The following is a 17,116-nucleotide window of genomic DNA, read 5'->3' as shown; positions in this document are numbered from 1 at the left end:
TTTGCAGATGACTTGATATTATATATAGAAAACCCTAAAGATTCCACCAAAAAACTGTTAAAACTAATAAATGAATTCAGTTAAGTCACAGGATACTGAGAGAATACCAATATTCAGTTAAGTCACAGGATCCTGAGAATATCAATATTCAGAAATCTGTGGCATTTTTATACATTAATAACAAATTAACAGAAAGAGAAATTAATAAAAAACCCACTTATAATAGAAACAAAAAGAAAAAAATATCGAGGAATAAATTTAAAGAGGTGAAAGAGCTGTACTGTAAAAATTGTAAGACACTGATGAAAGAAACTGAAGATAATACAAATAAATGACAAGATAGCCCACGCTCATGGATTTGAAGAATTAATATTGTTAAAATGTCCATACTACCCAAAGAAATATACAGATTCAATTCAATCACTATCAAAATTCCAATGGCATTTTTCACAAAACTAGAGAACTAGAACAAATAATTCTAAAATTGGTATGGAACCACAAAAGATCCCAAATAGCCAAAGCAATCTTGAGAAGAAAGAACAAAGATGGAGATATAACCCTCCTTAATTTTAAACTATACCACAAAACTAGAGATAGATCAGAGCAGGGCATAAGTAAGAAATGGATCTGATAACACTTAGGTGAGTGACTGATCCAAAACATAAATATTAAGTAATATTAGAAAATACAGAAATAAAAAGAAAAAAATTGGAAAAAAAATAGGTGATGAGTCAAAATGTTCTAATATATAATTTACAAAGTTCCAGAGAGAAAAGGGAAAGAAAAACAATTATCAAATAAACAATATAGTAAAATTTTTCAGGTCAGAAGTAAATTAGCATACAGATCAAAGGACTTCAACATAACCAGCATATTGGATGATAAGAGACACCATGCAAAAATAAAAAGACCTTAAATGTTTCCATAGAGAAAACAAGCAAGCCACATACAAATGAATGAGAATAATAAAGGCATAAAATTTCTAAACAGAAGCTAAATGACAAAAAAGAATACCTTTAAAATTCCAAGGTACAATTAAACTAAAATTAACCAAACACCCTTTTTAAAGAATTAAATATATTTTCAATCATACAACTCCCAAACAATTTACTGTCCATCTAGTTTTTCATTAAATTAAGGAGTATGTATTCTACAAAAATGAGAAAGCAAGTCATAAAAAACAAACACATACTCCAAAAGAGTCAAAATTGAAGATTCTTAAACACGAGCTATGAAAAAAGTCTAACATAGATTGGTAAAAAAGAAAGGTCTCCAGGATTTAAAAAAGGAATTTTCAAAACATGTGAAAAAGTAGAGGTAATTCATAATTTTAAAAAATTGGGCAAAAGAGGTATGATGCAATTATAAATTTTGTAAAAAACAAATATACAATAGTGGTAATTTAATCTTAGTTCATTATTTGGCTCACTAGAGAATAAACATGATTCTAATAAGCAATATAATTATAGGGGAAGAATGAAAGAGGCAGAATGTAGATATGATGAGCTATTAGGATGTAAAATTCTGACTTCAATAATAGGAAGTCAGTAGGTTATGTCTAAATTTGACAACTCAAGAAATTTCATGGGCATATTATTTAAAAATATAGAGTAAAGGAATGAATGAACTATTCTTATACATACAAATATGAATAACTTTCAGTCATAATTTTGAGCAAATAAATGGCAGACATGAGAATACACGCTATATTATTTCATTTACAAAAAGCTCAAAAAAGAGGTCAAAGTAACCAATGCTGATAGGAGTCATGATAGTTGTTTTCTTTGTTTTGGGTGGTAAGAGGGAGAAGGCATGATTCACAGAAGCCTTCTGAAGTATTGATAATATTCCTTCTTGATATATGTGATATTTATACCTATTTATTGACTTGGCCAATATTAAGTGTGCTATACACTAATGATTTGTGCAATTTCTCTCTATAAAATGTACTTCAATAAAAGTTTTATTTAAAAAGAAATTATAGCAGAAATGAACAAATACAGTAGCTTAAAAATACAGCAATTCCACTTCAAGGTATGTACCCAAAAGAGTTGAAAACAGGGATTCAAACAGATACTTCACACCAATGCACATGGAAACATTATTCACAATAGCCAAAGGTAGAAACAACCCAAGTGTTTATCAATAGAAGAATAGATAAACAAAATGTGCTATACAGTGGAATGTTACTCAGCCATAAAAAAGAATGAAGTTCTGACACATATACTACAACGTGAAACTACAACATTGAAAACATTATGGTAAGTGAAATAAGCCAGACACAAAAGGGCAAGTATTTTATGATTCTATTTATATAACAAATCTATAACAGGTAAATTCATACAAACAGAAGGTAGGTTAGAGATTACCAGGGCTTGGAGGAAGGAGAGGTGGGGGGGTTATTGCCTAATGGGTATAAAGTTTCTATTTGGGGTGATGAAAATTTTTGGAAATACTGGTGATGGTTGTATAACATTGTAAATATAATTAATGTCACTGAATTGTACACTCAAAAATAGTTAAAATGGCAAACTTTATGTTACATATATTTTACCACAGTAAATAAATTTTAAAAATAAAAATAAATAAATACAAAGAAATGGACAGCAAGTTATGTGTCAGGAAAGAAAGTTTTTAAAAATGAGAAAGACAATTCAAGGGGTGTAGATTATGCAAGAAACTGATTTACTTTTTTTTTTTCAATTTGAGTACTGTAAAACCATTTGTATTTATAAGTATATTCATTACTTGATAAAATAAAATTTTTAAAAGAAGTAATTGTAGTCGAGTTATATGTTTCATCATATCTTATTAAAAGCTGTGCAAAATAGTTCTGAAATGATACATAAAATAAGAACAATGCAGTACAATAACATATGAGTATAGTTAATGGATACATATATTTGTAATAGTATAAAATATGCATAAAATAGCAAGCACAAATTCATTATTTTTGCTATTTCTTGAATTTGAAGGAAACATACAAGAGGCTTTACTTTTGTTTTACGTAAAGGTCCTTAAAAAATCTGATGCAAATATTAGTATGCATAATACTTCATATTATTTTTCTTATGTTTGAAATTTATAATTAAATAAACTTTCTGAGATTAAAACAATGTGCCAACAAAATAATATTAAATATACATATAGACAAAAAATCAAGTTATTATACACTACTTAATTATGTATAGTAATACTTATAAAATATAAAGTTTAGAAAAATAGTAATATAAAGAAGAACAAAATTACATACCATAGCAATATCAGCATCATAGCTTTTATTACATATTGTGCCAACAAATGTTGCTCCCATATATTTAGGATGTTTCCTGTAACTACATTATAGCATTACTTTTTTTATTAGCATAATTATTCAGAAAAATTTACTACCTTACATGTTAAATTAAATCTGACAAAATTTAAAATGGTTTTTCAAACATACAACTTTTGATCTGGATAATATCTATTATACAAAATGCTCAAATTATTGAAAACTATAATTCATTTTAAAACCAATTTTCTTTCCTCACCTAATTCTTAGACTTGATATAATTTTATTATCTCAAATTACCTGTAGTTTCCCTTGTTCTGCACTCACTATCTTGATCTACTAAAGTTAAAATAAAAGAGATTTTTAATTTGTGAAAGAAGAAATCTTGACTCGCCTAAAGATAAACATTTTTGAAAAATAAAATATTACCAAAAAGACAAGTTGCTTTTAGTCAAACAGTACACACAAAGTGTATTAACATTATAGGTAATATTAACTGAATAGTGTCAATTTCTTGTCATTAATAAGCTAAGGCTAACGTGTTCTGTAGTATAGTCGATATCGTAAAACGTTCATGAAAGGCAGATCTCTTCACATAAAATATACTATGAATTATATTGTTATATAACTGATTCATTAAAATTTTCTTTTACCATTTTCTAACTACACTTTCATGTCAACAGCTGTATTTTATTTAACATTTCCAAAGGGGCCTACGAAAAGTTGAAAAAACACACAAAATGTGTTAAATTATCAAATTAATGGAATTATTTATATATACATATACATGTGTGTATATATAGATAGATAGATATATCTTTATTAATGTAGAACATTATGCTTACATAAGTAAGAATGTTATATCATAGGGCCGTAGAATAAGGTAGTCCCTTTTCCATGCCAAAAATCTTTTTAATAAATCATCAGCATCTCCGTTGGTCGAAATTTGGTTTTTATCTGACCACAGTTCCAAGGAGGACAGTATCACAGTCAATTTGAACTGAGTAAACATCTAGAAATAAGATTTATGTTATACTTATTCAAGTAACACAAATAGTTACATCAAAATAGTAATAAAAATGAATAAAAAGTTCAAGTGATTATTTTGGATATTAAACTAATTAAAAGCCTTTAGGTCATTAATTTGTTATGATAGAATAGAAATAATTTTCAATGACTTTTCATAAAATTATAAATGTAAGAAACTTAAAACTTACAGTGTTGACAAGGCCAATAATTTGGATAATTTTCTGCGTTACAGCCATCATTTCTGATCCCATATAATCATACTGAAAAACAAATTATTTTACAGTTCTTTCAAAAATGTGAGTAATAGCAATTTTCTTGGATGGGGAATATATCACAATGACATCAGGAAGGAAAAAGATAGGACTTGTCAAACAATTTAAAGCAAACTAATATAAAGATGATAACATTTATAATAAAAAGAAACAAACAACTAAAAAATCATACTTGGGCATTCAAAATAGTTTCTAACTTGTATATTTTAAAGACATTCTTGAGCAGAAATAATTGAAATCATCAAGATGTACTAAAATAACTTCGTAGATTCTTCCTTACTATAAAAGGATTTCTTGAGCTAGAAATTTTCTTGGACACAGAGGGAATCATAATACTTCCAGTTGCATGCTTAGTAAATAACAAAGAGCAAATAAATAAAGATACATGAAAAAATCAAAATGCTCAAATATATCTACAGAAAATGATAGAAATCACAATGATGTAAAATAAAAATTATGTGGATTGAATGATTCAAAAAGTTTTGATAAAGAATAAGATGAAATAATGTAGAGGAGAGGTGGAAGGCAAGAAATTGCTCTCTGTAAGTGGTAAATTCTTTAGAAGATGTGGTCTCCTATTTGGGAGTTTAATTAATACATCTGTTCTTTGGAGTCATATTTGGAAAATGCTTAATATTTCCATAAAAGTTGTCAAATTTACAAATAAAAAATAAGTAATTCTACCAAATCTTAGAAATCACAGTTACTGAAATTGCTGTACTGTTTACAAATATTGATAAAAGAAGTAACATAAAATTAATTGAATATTTCTGTTGGATGAATTAAAAAATATCTTCTAGATAAAATATTTTCCTTCTAATACAAAGGCACTGTATTTAGCAGGTGTTATATTTATGGAATATAAAACACACAAATAAGAAAATCCTTATTTATAACAATCTGTGAATACTCAAGATCATCAAATAGAAGTAAAATTTCTTGTACTAAATGGTTTCTCACTTTGGAATAGATCACTAGCTCCAAAGGTTTATTTCACAAGAACAATCTGAATATAAGGAAGAAGATATAGCAATGCCTGACTAACAGGAACTAACACATATCAAAATATGGAAAACAAAATTGAAACAATACGGTAATTTAAGAAACCCACCATCACCATATATTTGACCCCGTTTAACCTCATCTACCACTCCCTTGCCCGTTACCATCTGGTAATTTTACTAACCATTGTCATCCCAATAAATTTTAATAAAAAAGTAAAATAAAATATAAAGAAACTCACAATAGTAATTCCAGATATTAACAAAACTCTCTTAGTAACTGATAGGACAAAAGGGGAAAAAACTGAGAACAACGCAGTTAAAAATGTCTTACTCATTAATATTTATAGATCACTGCATTCAACCAGGGCATAATATAATAAATTCTTTCCCAATGCATATGAAACATTTACAAAATTGACCATATACTGAGACATAAAGAAGTCACATAAAGAAGTGTAAATTTCCAAAAATTTACACCATTCAGATCATGCTCTTTTACTAATATGGAATAAAACTAAATATGAAAAACAGAAATATAACTTGAAAATCCCCAAATACCTTGAATCTTACAAATATAATTATAAATTGCCCAAGAGTCAAATATACACATGCACACACAAACACATACACACACACCACACACAAATGAATTAAAAAATGATGATTAGATGATGTCATAGAAATGGTGGAGTGAAGTAAACCTCTTGAAATCTCCCCTAGAATTAAAGAGCTATAATTCCACAAAGAACTCCCTGCTCATCAGACAGACAAGACTAAGAGGCATGTAACTGAAATTATCCAAGTTGGGCAAATGGGAGAACAGGAAGGAAAAGGGGAAGTGGGGAGATGTGGGCCACAAGATGCAGAATGGAATCCGGAGCTCTGAGATTGTTGCATCAAGAATTCAGACTCTTAGCACTCCCCTTCTCAAGGAAGTCAGGGAAAAGAAGACGGTAACTTACAAAGGAAAGCCCATTGGATTATCATCAAATTTTTCAGCAGAAACTCTACAAGCCAGGAGGGAGTCGATTCAAATATTCAAAGTATTGAAAGAGAGAAATTATGAGCCAAGAATAATATATCCAGCAAAGATATCCTTTAGATATGAAGGAAGAATAAAGACCTTTCCAGACATACAGAAGCTGAGGGAATTTTCTAACACACTACCTGCACTACAAGAAATACTGAAGGATTCTATCTGACCTGAAACAAAAAAGCAAAAGAATGCAAAACTATGAGTAGTTTTATGAACAGACAGACAGAAGCTGGAAATTGCAACCCCATATCAAAAAGACACTATACACTTAAACACAACATACAGGGTAAAGAAGCAAAAAGAGGAAACAGACAACTTGCTACTGCAGTGCAGAAATCAACTCACAGGTTACATAGGGATAATTTGTGACAAGAAAAACACAAAAGGGGAGGAGAGTAAAGGTCTGAACCAATACAAGGGAATGGAGAAGGGAAGCATGCTGAAGAAAATGGAGTAGCCTAATATGAAACTTTCTTTTACATAAACTTAATGGTAACCATTCAAAAAAATCCTGAACTGAAATATATAACATAAAAAAGGAACAGAGGAGAAATTAATAGAATGCCACCACACTGAAATAACAGACAGCAACAAAAAAGCAAATAAACAATGGAGACACTGCCCGACCAGAAAACCTGAGATAGAATGAGAGCAAATCCTCATATATCAATAATCACCCTAAATGTACATGGACTGAATTCACCAATAAAAAGGCACAGAGTAGGAGATTGGATCAAAAAACTAAACTCAAACATATGCTGCCTTCAAAAGACACATGTCAGTTACAAAGACAAATACAGACTCAAAGTGAAAGGGTGGAAATTGACATTCCAAGCAAATGGTATTCAGAGAAAATCAGGTGTAGCTATACTCATATCAGACGAAAGAAGCCTCAGGATAAAATAGGTAACAAGAGACAAAGATGAACATTACATAATGATAAAGGGGACTATACAACAAGAAGACATGACAGCCATCAATATTTATGTCCCCAATCAGGGAGCACACAAAGATAGAAAGCAACTACTAACAGGAATAAAGGGAGAAATTCACAAAAACTATAGTAAGAGATCAAAAAACATCATTTTCTTCTGCTGACTTTGGGTTTCATTTGTTCTTCATTTTCTAGTTCTTTAAGGTGTATTGTGAGGTTATTTATCTGGGATTTTTCTTCTATCTTGAAACAGGCCTGTAATGAAATAAATTTCCCTCTTAAAACTGTTTTCGTTGTATCCACAAAATTTTGGTAGGATATATTTTCATTCTCATTTGTTTCTATGTATCTTTTGATCTCCCTTCTTATTTCTTCTTTGACCTAGTCGTTCTTTAAACATATGTTTTTTAATCTCTCCATATGTGTGGTTTTTACTGTTTTTTGTCCAGTTGATATCCACTTTCAAAGCCTTATGATGAGAGAATATGCTGGTATGATTTCAATCTTCTTAAATTTGCTGAGGCTAGTTTTGTGTCCCAATATGTGGTGTATCCTTGAGAATGTTTCATGTACACTAGAAAAGAATGTGTAGTATGATATTTTAGGATGAAGTGCTCTATAAATGTCAATTATGTCTATTTCATCTAATGTGTCATTTAGGGATGATATTTCTTTATTCTCTGTTTGCATGATGTATCCATAGCTGTCAAAGATGTGCATGACAAACACCTAATACCATAATCAACAATGAAAAACTGAAGCCCTTTGCTCTATTTTCAGGAACACAACAGTGCTGTCCCCTATCACCTCTGCTTTTCAACATAGTATTGATAGTTCCAACCAGAGCAATCAGGCAAGAGAGAAAATAAAGGCATCCTAATTGGGAATGAAGAGTTAAATTGTCCCTTTTTGCAGATGACATGATGCAATATATAAAAAACCCTAAGGACTCCACCAAAATGCTTTTGGATACAATACTTGAATACAGTAAAGTTGCTGGGCTACAAAATTAATGAACAAAAGTCCATTGCATTCCCATATACTAACAATAAAACTTCAGGAAAAAAAAATTAAAAATTCCTTTTGCATTTGCAACAAAAAGAATAAAATACTGAGGAATAAACTTAACAAAGGATGTGAAAGAAATATAAGACATTTTAAAAATAAATTGAAGAAGACACAAAATAATAGGAAGACATTCTGTGTTCACGGATTGGAAGAATCAACATAGTTAAAAAAGCCATATTACCCAAAGCAATATACAGATTTAATGCAATCTCCATCAAAATTCCAAAGGCATTTTTTAAAGAAATATAACAAAAAATCATCAGATTTGTATGGAATGACAAAAGACCCCAAATATCCAAAGCAAACCTAACAAAACAAAAAAATGCTGGAGGCATCACACTCCCTGACTTCAGCTTGTACTACAGGGCAACAATAATCAAAATAGTATGGTATTGGCAGAAAAACAGACAAACAGATCGATGAATTAGAATTGAGAACCCAGAAATAACCAACATAAATATGAACCGATAATTTTCGACAGAAAAGCCAAAAACATACAATGGAGAAAAGATAGCCTCTTAAATAAATGGTGGTAGGAGAATTGGAAAGCTATGTGCAAAGAATGAAATTAGACTACTACCGTGTTTCCCCGAATATAAGACCTAGCTGGACAATCAACTGTAATGCATCTTTTGGAGCAAAAATTAGTATAAGACCCGGTCTTATTTTACTATAAGACCAAATATAATGTAATGTAATGTAATGTAATGTAATATAATATAATATAATATAATATAATATAATATAATATACTTTAATACAATATAATATACCAGGTCTTATATCAATTTTTGCTTCAAAAGACGCATTAGAGCTGATTGTCCAGCTAGGTCTTATTTTCGGGGAAACACAGTATCTGTCACCATGTACCAAAATTAACTCAAATGGATCAAAGACCTAAACACAAGACCTGAAACAATAAACTGCATAGAAGAAAATATAGGTACTAAACTTATGGACCTTGGGTTCAAAGAGCGTTTTATGAATTTGACTTCAAAGGCAATGGAAGTAAAAGCTAAAATAAATGAATAGGACTATATCAAACTAAAAAAGTTTCTGCACGGCAAAAAAAACCATCAGAAAAATAAAGAGGAAACCAACCAAATGGAAGAAGATTTTTGCAAACAATGCCTCCAATAAGGGGCTAATATCCAAAATATATAAGGAACTCATACTACTCAATAAAAAACACACAAATAATCCAATTTCAAAATGGGCAGAGGACCTCAATAGACATTTCACCAAAAAGGACATACAAATGGCCAATAGACATATAAAAAAAATGCTCAAAATCACTAATCATTAGAGAAATGCAAATAAAAACCACAATGAAATATCGCCTCACACCAGTTAGAATGGCTATCATTAATAACACAAATAATAACAAGTGTTGGAGAGGATGTGGAGGGAAAGGACCCCTGATACACTGTTGGGGGAAATGCAGATTGGTGCAGCCCCTATGTAAGGCAATGTGGAGATTCCTCAAAACATTAAGAGTAGAATTACCACATGACCCAGCAAACCCTCTCCTGGGTCTTTACCCAAAAATTTGAAAACATTTATACGTAAAGATATATATGCTCCAATATTTATTGCAGCTTTATTCACGGTGGCCAAGACATAGAAACAACCAAAGTGCCCTTTGATAGATGATTGGATGAAGAAGATGTGGTATATATACACAATGGAATACTATTCTGCCGCAAGGAAATATAAAATAGTGTCATTTTCAACAACATGGATGGATCTTGAGAATATTATGCTAAGGGAAATAAGTCACACTGAAAAAGCCAAGAACTATATAATTTCACTGATATGTGGGATATAAAACTGAGAGTAACAAAAAGACAAGACAAATAAAGAAACAAAAACTCATAGACACAGACAATAGTTTAGTGGTTACCAGAGAGTAAGGGAGGAGGGGATGATAGATGAGGGTAAACAGGGTTAAACGTATGGTGATGGAAGGTGAACTGACTCTGGTGGTGAACACACAATGTGATATATAGATGATGTAATACAGAACTGTACATTTGAAATCTATGTGACTTTACTAACCATTGCCATCCCAATAAACTTTAATTTTAAAAAAATTAAAAATAGAATTACCATATGATCCAGCAATCTCACTCCTGCATATATATCTTAAGGAAATAAAATCAGTATCTCAAATAGATATCAGCATTCCGATGTTCAGCATTATTCACAATAGCCTAGATACTTCATTTCCCCGAAAATAAGACCTAGCAGGACAATCAGCTCTAATGTGTCTTTTGGAGCAAAAATTAATATAAGACCTGGTCTTATTTTACTATAAGACTGGGTCTTTATAATAAAATATGGTATGATTGATATGATATGATATGATATATGATATGATATGATATATGATATGATATATCAGGTCTTATATTAATTTTTGCTCCAAAAGACACATTAGAGCTGATTGTCTGGCTAGGTCTTATTCTCAGGGAAACAGAGTATATAAACAACCTATGTGTTATTAACAAATGAAAGGACAAAGAAAATGTGCTATATACACACACAATAGAATATTCTTCATCACAAAAAAGAAGGAAATCCTCCCATTTGCAAAAACATGATGAACTTGGAGGTCATTATGCTAAGTGATATAAGCCAGAGAAAAACAACAAAAATTGGTATCACACATATGTAGAATCTTTAAAAAAAAAAAAAACACGTGATATTATAGAAACAAAGACTGGAATAGTGGTTGCCAGTGGCTGGAGTGAAGGGAAAATGAAAAGAAGTGGGTAAAAGGGTACAAATTTTGAATTATAAGAAGAATAAGTTCTGAGGATTTAGTGTACAGTATGGTGAGTAGAGTTTATTATATGGTATCATACGTTTGAAAGTTGCTGAGAGTAGATCTTAAGTATTCTAACATACAGGTGCGAGCGCGTGTACACACACACACACACACATACACACACACAAAGAAAGTTAACTATGTGAGGTAATGGATGTGTTTACTATCTTGATCTTGGTAATCAATCCACAATGTACATGTACAGTGGGTGCCAAAAAAGTTACACATTTTAATAAAGGAAAACCGTATTAAAATAGTAATACTTAATATATACCAATAACAAAAGATGAATACAAGTCACAGTTGACTTCTGCAATTATAAGAGGTGCTCTAAGTGGTTACCATCTCCATCCAGACACTTCTGATTACAGCAAACTATTACTCGAGCAAAGTGTCCACTTGTATATATTTTTTGGCACCCCAGTATATTAAGTCATCACATTGTACACTTTAAATATATACAATTACATTTTACAATTATTCCTCAATAAATTTGGGAAAAAAAATTAAGTGAATTTGTAAGATGATAAATACCAGGTGTGTTCAAAGACAACATTTGACCAGACAGGCTAGAGTAAGTGAAAGGAAGGGCAAGACAAGGCTGTCAGGAAATGGGGTCAAAGAGATACTGGGCTGAGCTGGGGATGCAGCATGGGGTAGATAGTGTAGGGCATTCTAGGCAACTTTAGACTTTTAGTCATAATTAACATCTAAAACAAAGTGTCTTTATTTGGAAATAATAAAAATACAACCATGGCTTTAAAATTAAGGAAAAACTCTCATTAAGTTTAAAGAAAGAAAGAGCAAGAGAGAGAGAGAAAGGGGGAAGGAGGGAAGGAAGGAGAGAAAAGATGGAGGGAGTCGGGGAAGAAAGGAAGAAGAGAGAGAGGTAAGGCAGGAGGGGAAAGTTTGACTTACCAAAGCATTTTCCACGATAATGTGCATTTCTAGATATTGGGGTAATAGTTTTGAAAGAGTGTTTTTCTGGGGGGAAAACAGGGAGATTGATCAATAGTTAAGACATATTGAATTTGTTAAGCACAAAGAGTCACATGTAATGAAGGCAAAAAGCATTCATAGAAAACCTTCATAAGACTTACATATAAAAATTAATTGCAAGTAAAAAAATTTCACTTGAAAATATATTTCTGGTTTAAAAGAATACAGTGAGCCTGCTACAGTAATGTAGGAGTCTAGGTACTCTTTGTTAATACTGAATGAGAAACAAAGTGAATATAAATATACACATTCAATTGTCTTCATCTCATGACAAATCTATATCACTAGAAAACACTTGAACATTCTTTATGGACTGTCCCTCCTAAGACTATGGTAACACCAACTATGCTACAATAGAAATCTTCTATTCATTCAGCAGAAAAATATAGGAGACGTTTAAGAGCTCACAGTCTACACAGAAATTCAGGTAAATAGTATGACTTGTACTATTAATCATTGGAAAAAAACAGAATGGGAAATATCAGAAATAGTTCTGTAGCTCCAGGGCATAGGCCATTTGATATGATGTAACAGTTCTTGATTGTGCCAGCAGTCAGCTGTAAATCAATTTATTCATCATTATTTAGCATTTTAATGGTAATTTTTATATGAGCTATATTTTAACATATTAAAATGCAATTTCAAATATAGAAATTTAAAAGAAACCAAAATGTCTTCCTTGATCTAAGTGTATTGATCACTAAATGTAAGAGTAATGAGGGTACAGAGCTTGGGTCTGTCATAAAATAGCCTAGGTTAAAATAAATAAACAAACAAACTGGACTAAATGGGTAGAGCCTAGGTTTAAATAAGTTTCCTTTTATTTCCATAGGGAAATGAAGTATGTCTGCATTCTATATATGTATTACTGTCATTCTCTCTCTTGACTATTGCAATTTGGCAATGAACACAAGGTAAAAAGGGAAAATATGTGAAAATAAAACATAAAATAGGAGAAGGAAAAGGACAATGGGTATAAGGTGAATAAAGATAAGAGGCAATCAGAAAAAAAAGGGCTATTCTATTTATGAGATATTTTACAAAAACCTAATGATCACCACAAAACAAAAATCCAGAGCTGAGACACAAAATATTTTTTTTAAAAAAAAAGGAAATAGAGCAAAAAAAAAAACCATAGAAAACTATCATACTAATGTAGCAGACAAAAACTTAAGGGAAGAGAAACAATGGAGATACAGAGCAACCAGAAAACAAAAGATAAAATGGTTATAGGAAGTCCTCATATATCAATAGTCACCCTAAATGTAAATGGATTGAACTCACCAATTAAAAGACACAAAGCAACAGGATAGATTAAAAAAATAAGACCCACACGTCCTCTGTCCTGGTGTATGGCTCCCACCTCAGCTCCTGACATACTTACTAAATATTTTGGAAATAACACAAAACTCCTCCTTGCTCTTCTCCTGGGGCCCTGCTTTATGAAATGACCTCGCAGTAGGCAAAACAAAGAGGAAATAAAGAAGAGAACTCTTTGAAGAACAGAAAAAAGAAATTAAAGATGCTTTTGATCTACTGGACACAGACAAAGTTGAAGCAATAGAGTAGCGTGAATTAAAGGTGGCATAAGAGCCTTGGGATTTAATGTAAAAAAAGCAGATGTACTGAAGATTCTTAAAGATTATGACAGAGAATCCACAGGGAAAATAACCTTTGAATATTTTAATGAAGTTGTGACAGACTAGATATTGCACAGAGATCCACATAAAGAAATATTGAGGCATTTAAACTATTTGATGATGATGATTCAGGTAAAATAGCGTGAGGAATTTGCAACGTGTTGCCAGAGAATTGGGTGAAAACATGAGTGATGAAGACTTCAGGCTATGATAGGTGAATTTGCTAAAAATGGTGATAAAGAAAAAAATCAAGAGGAGCTCATTGCTATTATGACTAGTGATATTTAAAAAATTATAATGATAAGCTAAGAATGTTGCAGTTATCATCTTATATTCTATTTTGTGCTTGGAGGCATGTAAAAAAAACCCACAACTTTGTTCATCTTTCCAAAAAAAACCAAAAATAAGCATCTTATGTATTCAAATTTTACTACTGTTTAGTTTTTTGTATGAATAATACTGTTAGCAATCTAATAGTTCATAGATTTGTATTTATAATACAGATTTTATATATATAAAGTTTAAAAAGTTGAAACATGTGGTACACATTCATTGGAGATATTTTTATTAAGCATTAGTAATCACTTTTATCTTGGTGCACATGTTTCTCAAACTCTCATTAATAAAATGTTTATTTTATTAGTCCCCAAAAAAGAAAACAAGACCCAACTATGTGTTGTTTTCACCCATCTTAGCTCCAAAGACAAACATAAACATGGGCTCAAAGTGAAGGGGGGGAAGATGATACTCCAAGCAATTGGCATTAGAAAAAGGCAAATGTAACAGTACTTATATCAGACAAAAGATATTTCAAAACAAAATAGGTACCATGAGACAAAGATGGACATTTTATAATGATAAAGGGAACAATTCATCAAGAAGACATCATATATATATATATATATATATGTATATATATATATATATACATATATATATATATACACATATATATGTATATATATATATATATATATATATATATATATATATATATAAAATCTCCAATCTGAGAGCACCAAAATATATAGAGCAATTATTAAACAGAAAACTGACAAAAATACAATTTAGTAAGAAACTTAAATACCCCACTGACAGCAATGGGTAGAACATCCAGACAGAAAAACCAGCAAGGAAATATTGGTCTTAAGTAATACATTAGATCAAATGAACTTAATGGGTATTTATAGAACTTTCCATCCCAAAATGACAGAATACACTTTTTCCCCCAAGTGCATATGGAACACTCAAAAGGGTAGACCATTTCTGACCATAATGGTATGAAACTGGAAATCAACCACAAGAAGAAAGCTGGAAAAATCACAAATATGTCAAGATTAAACAAAATGAATAACTATTGGGTCAAAGAATAAATAAAAGAAGAAATCAAAATTTACATTGAGACAAATAAAAATAACAATAAAATACACCCAAATTTGGGGATTCAACAAAAGCAGTAATAAGAGGGAAGTTTATAGCATTAGAAGCCTTTCTCAACAAACAAGAAAAATCTCAAATAAACAATCTAACATTGTACCTTAATGAACTAGAAAAACAAATGAAGCCCCAAGTTAGTAGAATGAAAGAAATAATAAAAATCAGAGTGGAAATAAATGAAACAGAGAACAGAAAGACAATAGAAAAAATAATAAAATGAAGAGCTGGCAATTTGAAATCATAAACAAAATTGACACACCTCTAGCTGGCTTTACCAAGGAAAAAGAGAGAAGACTCAAATAAATAATATCAGAAATGAAAGAAGAGACATTACAATGAACACCACAGAAATACAAAGGATTACAAAAGAATACTATGAAAGGTTATACACCACCAAAATGGATAACCTAGAAGAAATGGAAAAATCCTTCATGAAGGATTGAAAAACCAAAGAGACCAATCATTAGTAAGGAAATTGAAACAGTAATCAAAACCCTCCCAAAAAAACATAAGTCCAGGAGCAGAATAGTTTCACTGGCAAATTCTACCAAACATTCAGAGGATTTAATTTAATTCCTTATATTGGTTTCAGGTGTACAAAAACAACATAATGATTAGACATTTACACCCCTTACAAAGTGGTAAGAGCCCTTAAGTCTACTATACCTCTGACATCATATATAGCTGTTAAAATACCATTGACTATATTCCCTATTCTGTACTTTACATGCTGTGCATACACACATACACACACACACATACACACACACACACACACATATGGTGCCAAAAAAGCATATACATTTTAAGAAAGGAAAAAAACTGTATTAAAATTGTAATACAATGAATGACGCTAGCATTCATTTGATTACTGCCATCTTTTGAGCAAACACCATACTACACATTACTACTTTAATTACTACCTTAATTACTACCAATTCAACTTCGACAAGTAATACATAGATAACATCTCTTAAACTGTGTACATTTTTTCACCCTCTGTGTGTGTATATGTTTGTGTGTGCATGTGTGTGTTTGTGTATTTAAAGAATATTTAATACCAATCCTTCTCAACCTCCTCCCAAAAACTGAGGAAGAAGGAGTATTTTGTAACTAATTTTATGAGGCCAACATTACCCTGGTACCAAAACCTGGCAAGAACAACACAAAAAAGACCAATGTCTCTGATGAACACAGATGCAAAAATTCTAAGCAAAATATTAGCAAATCAAATACAATGATACATTAAAAATATACTACATCACAATCAAGTGCATTTCATTCCAGAGGCACAAATATGGTTCAACATATGCAAATCAACCAATGGGATATACCACATTAACAAAATAAAAGATAAAAATATGATCAGATCAATAAATGCAGGAAAAGCATTTGAGAAGATATTACATCCATTTATGATAGAAACATTTAATAAAATTAGTATATAGGAAAGTATCTCGACACAATAAAGGCCATATATGACAAACCGTCACCTAATACCGTGTTTCCCCAAAAATAAGACGTAGCATGATGAACTGAAAAATAAGCCCTAGCATGATTTTTCAGGATGCTTGTAATATAAAATAAGCCCTACCA

The 17,116-nt window shown here is 30.9% G+C and overlaps 1 protein-coding gene and 1 pseudogene across 2 annotated transcripts in view; one reads left to right on the top strand and one right to left on the bottom strand.

The window, feature by feature from the left end:
• The window catches only part of LOC308496884 (disintegrin and metalloproteinase domain-containing protein 18-like), a gene marked incomplete at both ends in the record, with an annotated part of 102,279 nt that overhangs the window by 64,258 nt on the left and 20,905 nt on the right, over positions 1 to 17,116 (bottom strand). The window contains 4 exons of the mRNA XM_081046668.1: positions 3,254 to 3,335; positions 4,117 to 4,283; positions 4,489 to 4,560; positions 12,363 to 12,428. Coding sequence (XP_080902794.1) covers positions 3,254 to 3,335; positions 4,117 to 4,283; positions 4,489 to 4,560; positions 12,363 to 12,428 — 387 coding nt within the window. The remainder of the gene's footprint in view (positions 1 to 3,253; positions 3,336 to 4,116; positions 4,284 to 4,488; positions 4,561 to 12,362; positions 12,429 to 17,116) is intronic.
• LOC308496589 (centrin-3-like) lies at positions 13,890 to 14,371 on the top strand (annotated as a pseudogene). The gene has a single exon. The product of its transcript is annotated as a centrin-3-like (transcript).

This window comes from Rhinolophus hipposideros (assembly GCF_964194185.1).
Source record: "Rhinolophus hipposideros genome assembly, chromosome: 4".
In the NCBI taxonomy this organism is placed as follows: Eukaryota; Metazoa; Chordata; class Mammalia; order Chiroptera; family Rhinolophidae; genus Rhinolophus; species Rhinolophus hipposideros.
The sequence above is the reverse complement of the archived record's forward strand: the minus strand, read 5'-3'. Positions and strand labels throughout refer to the sequence as shown.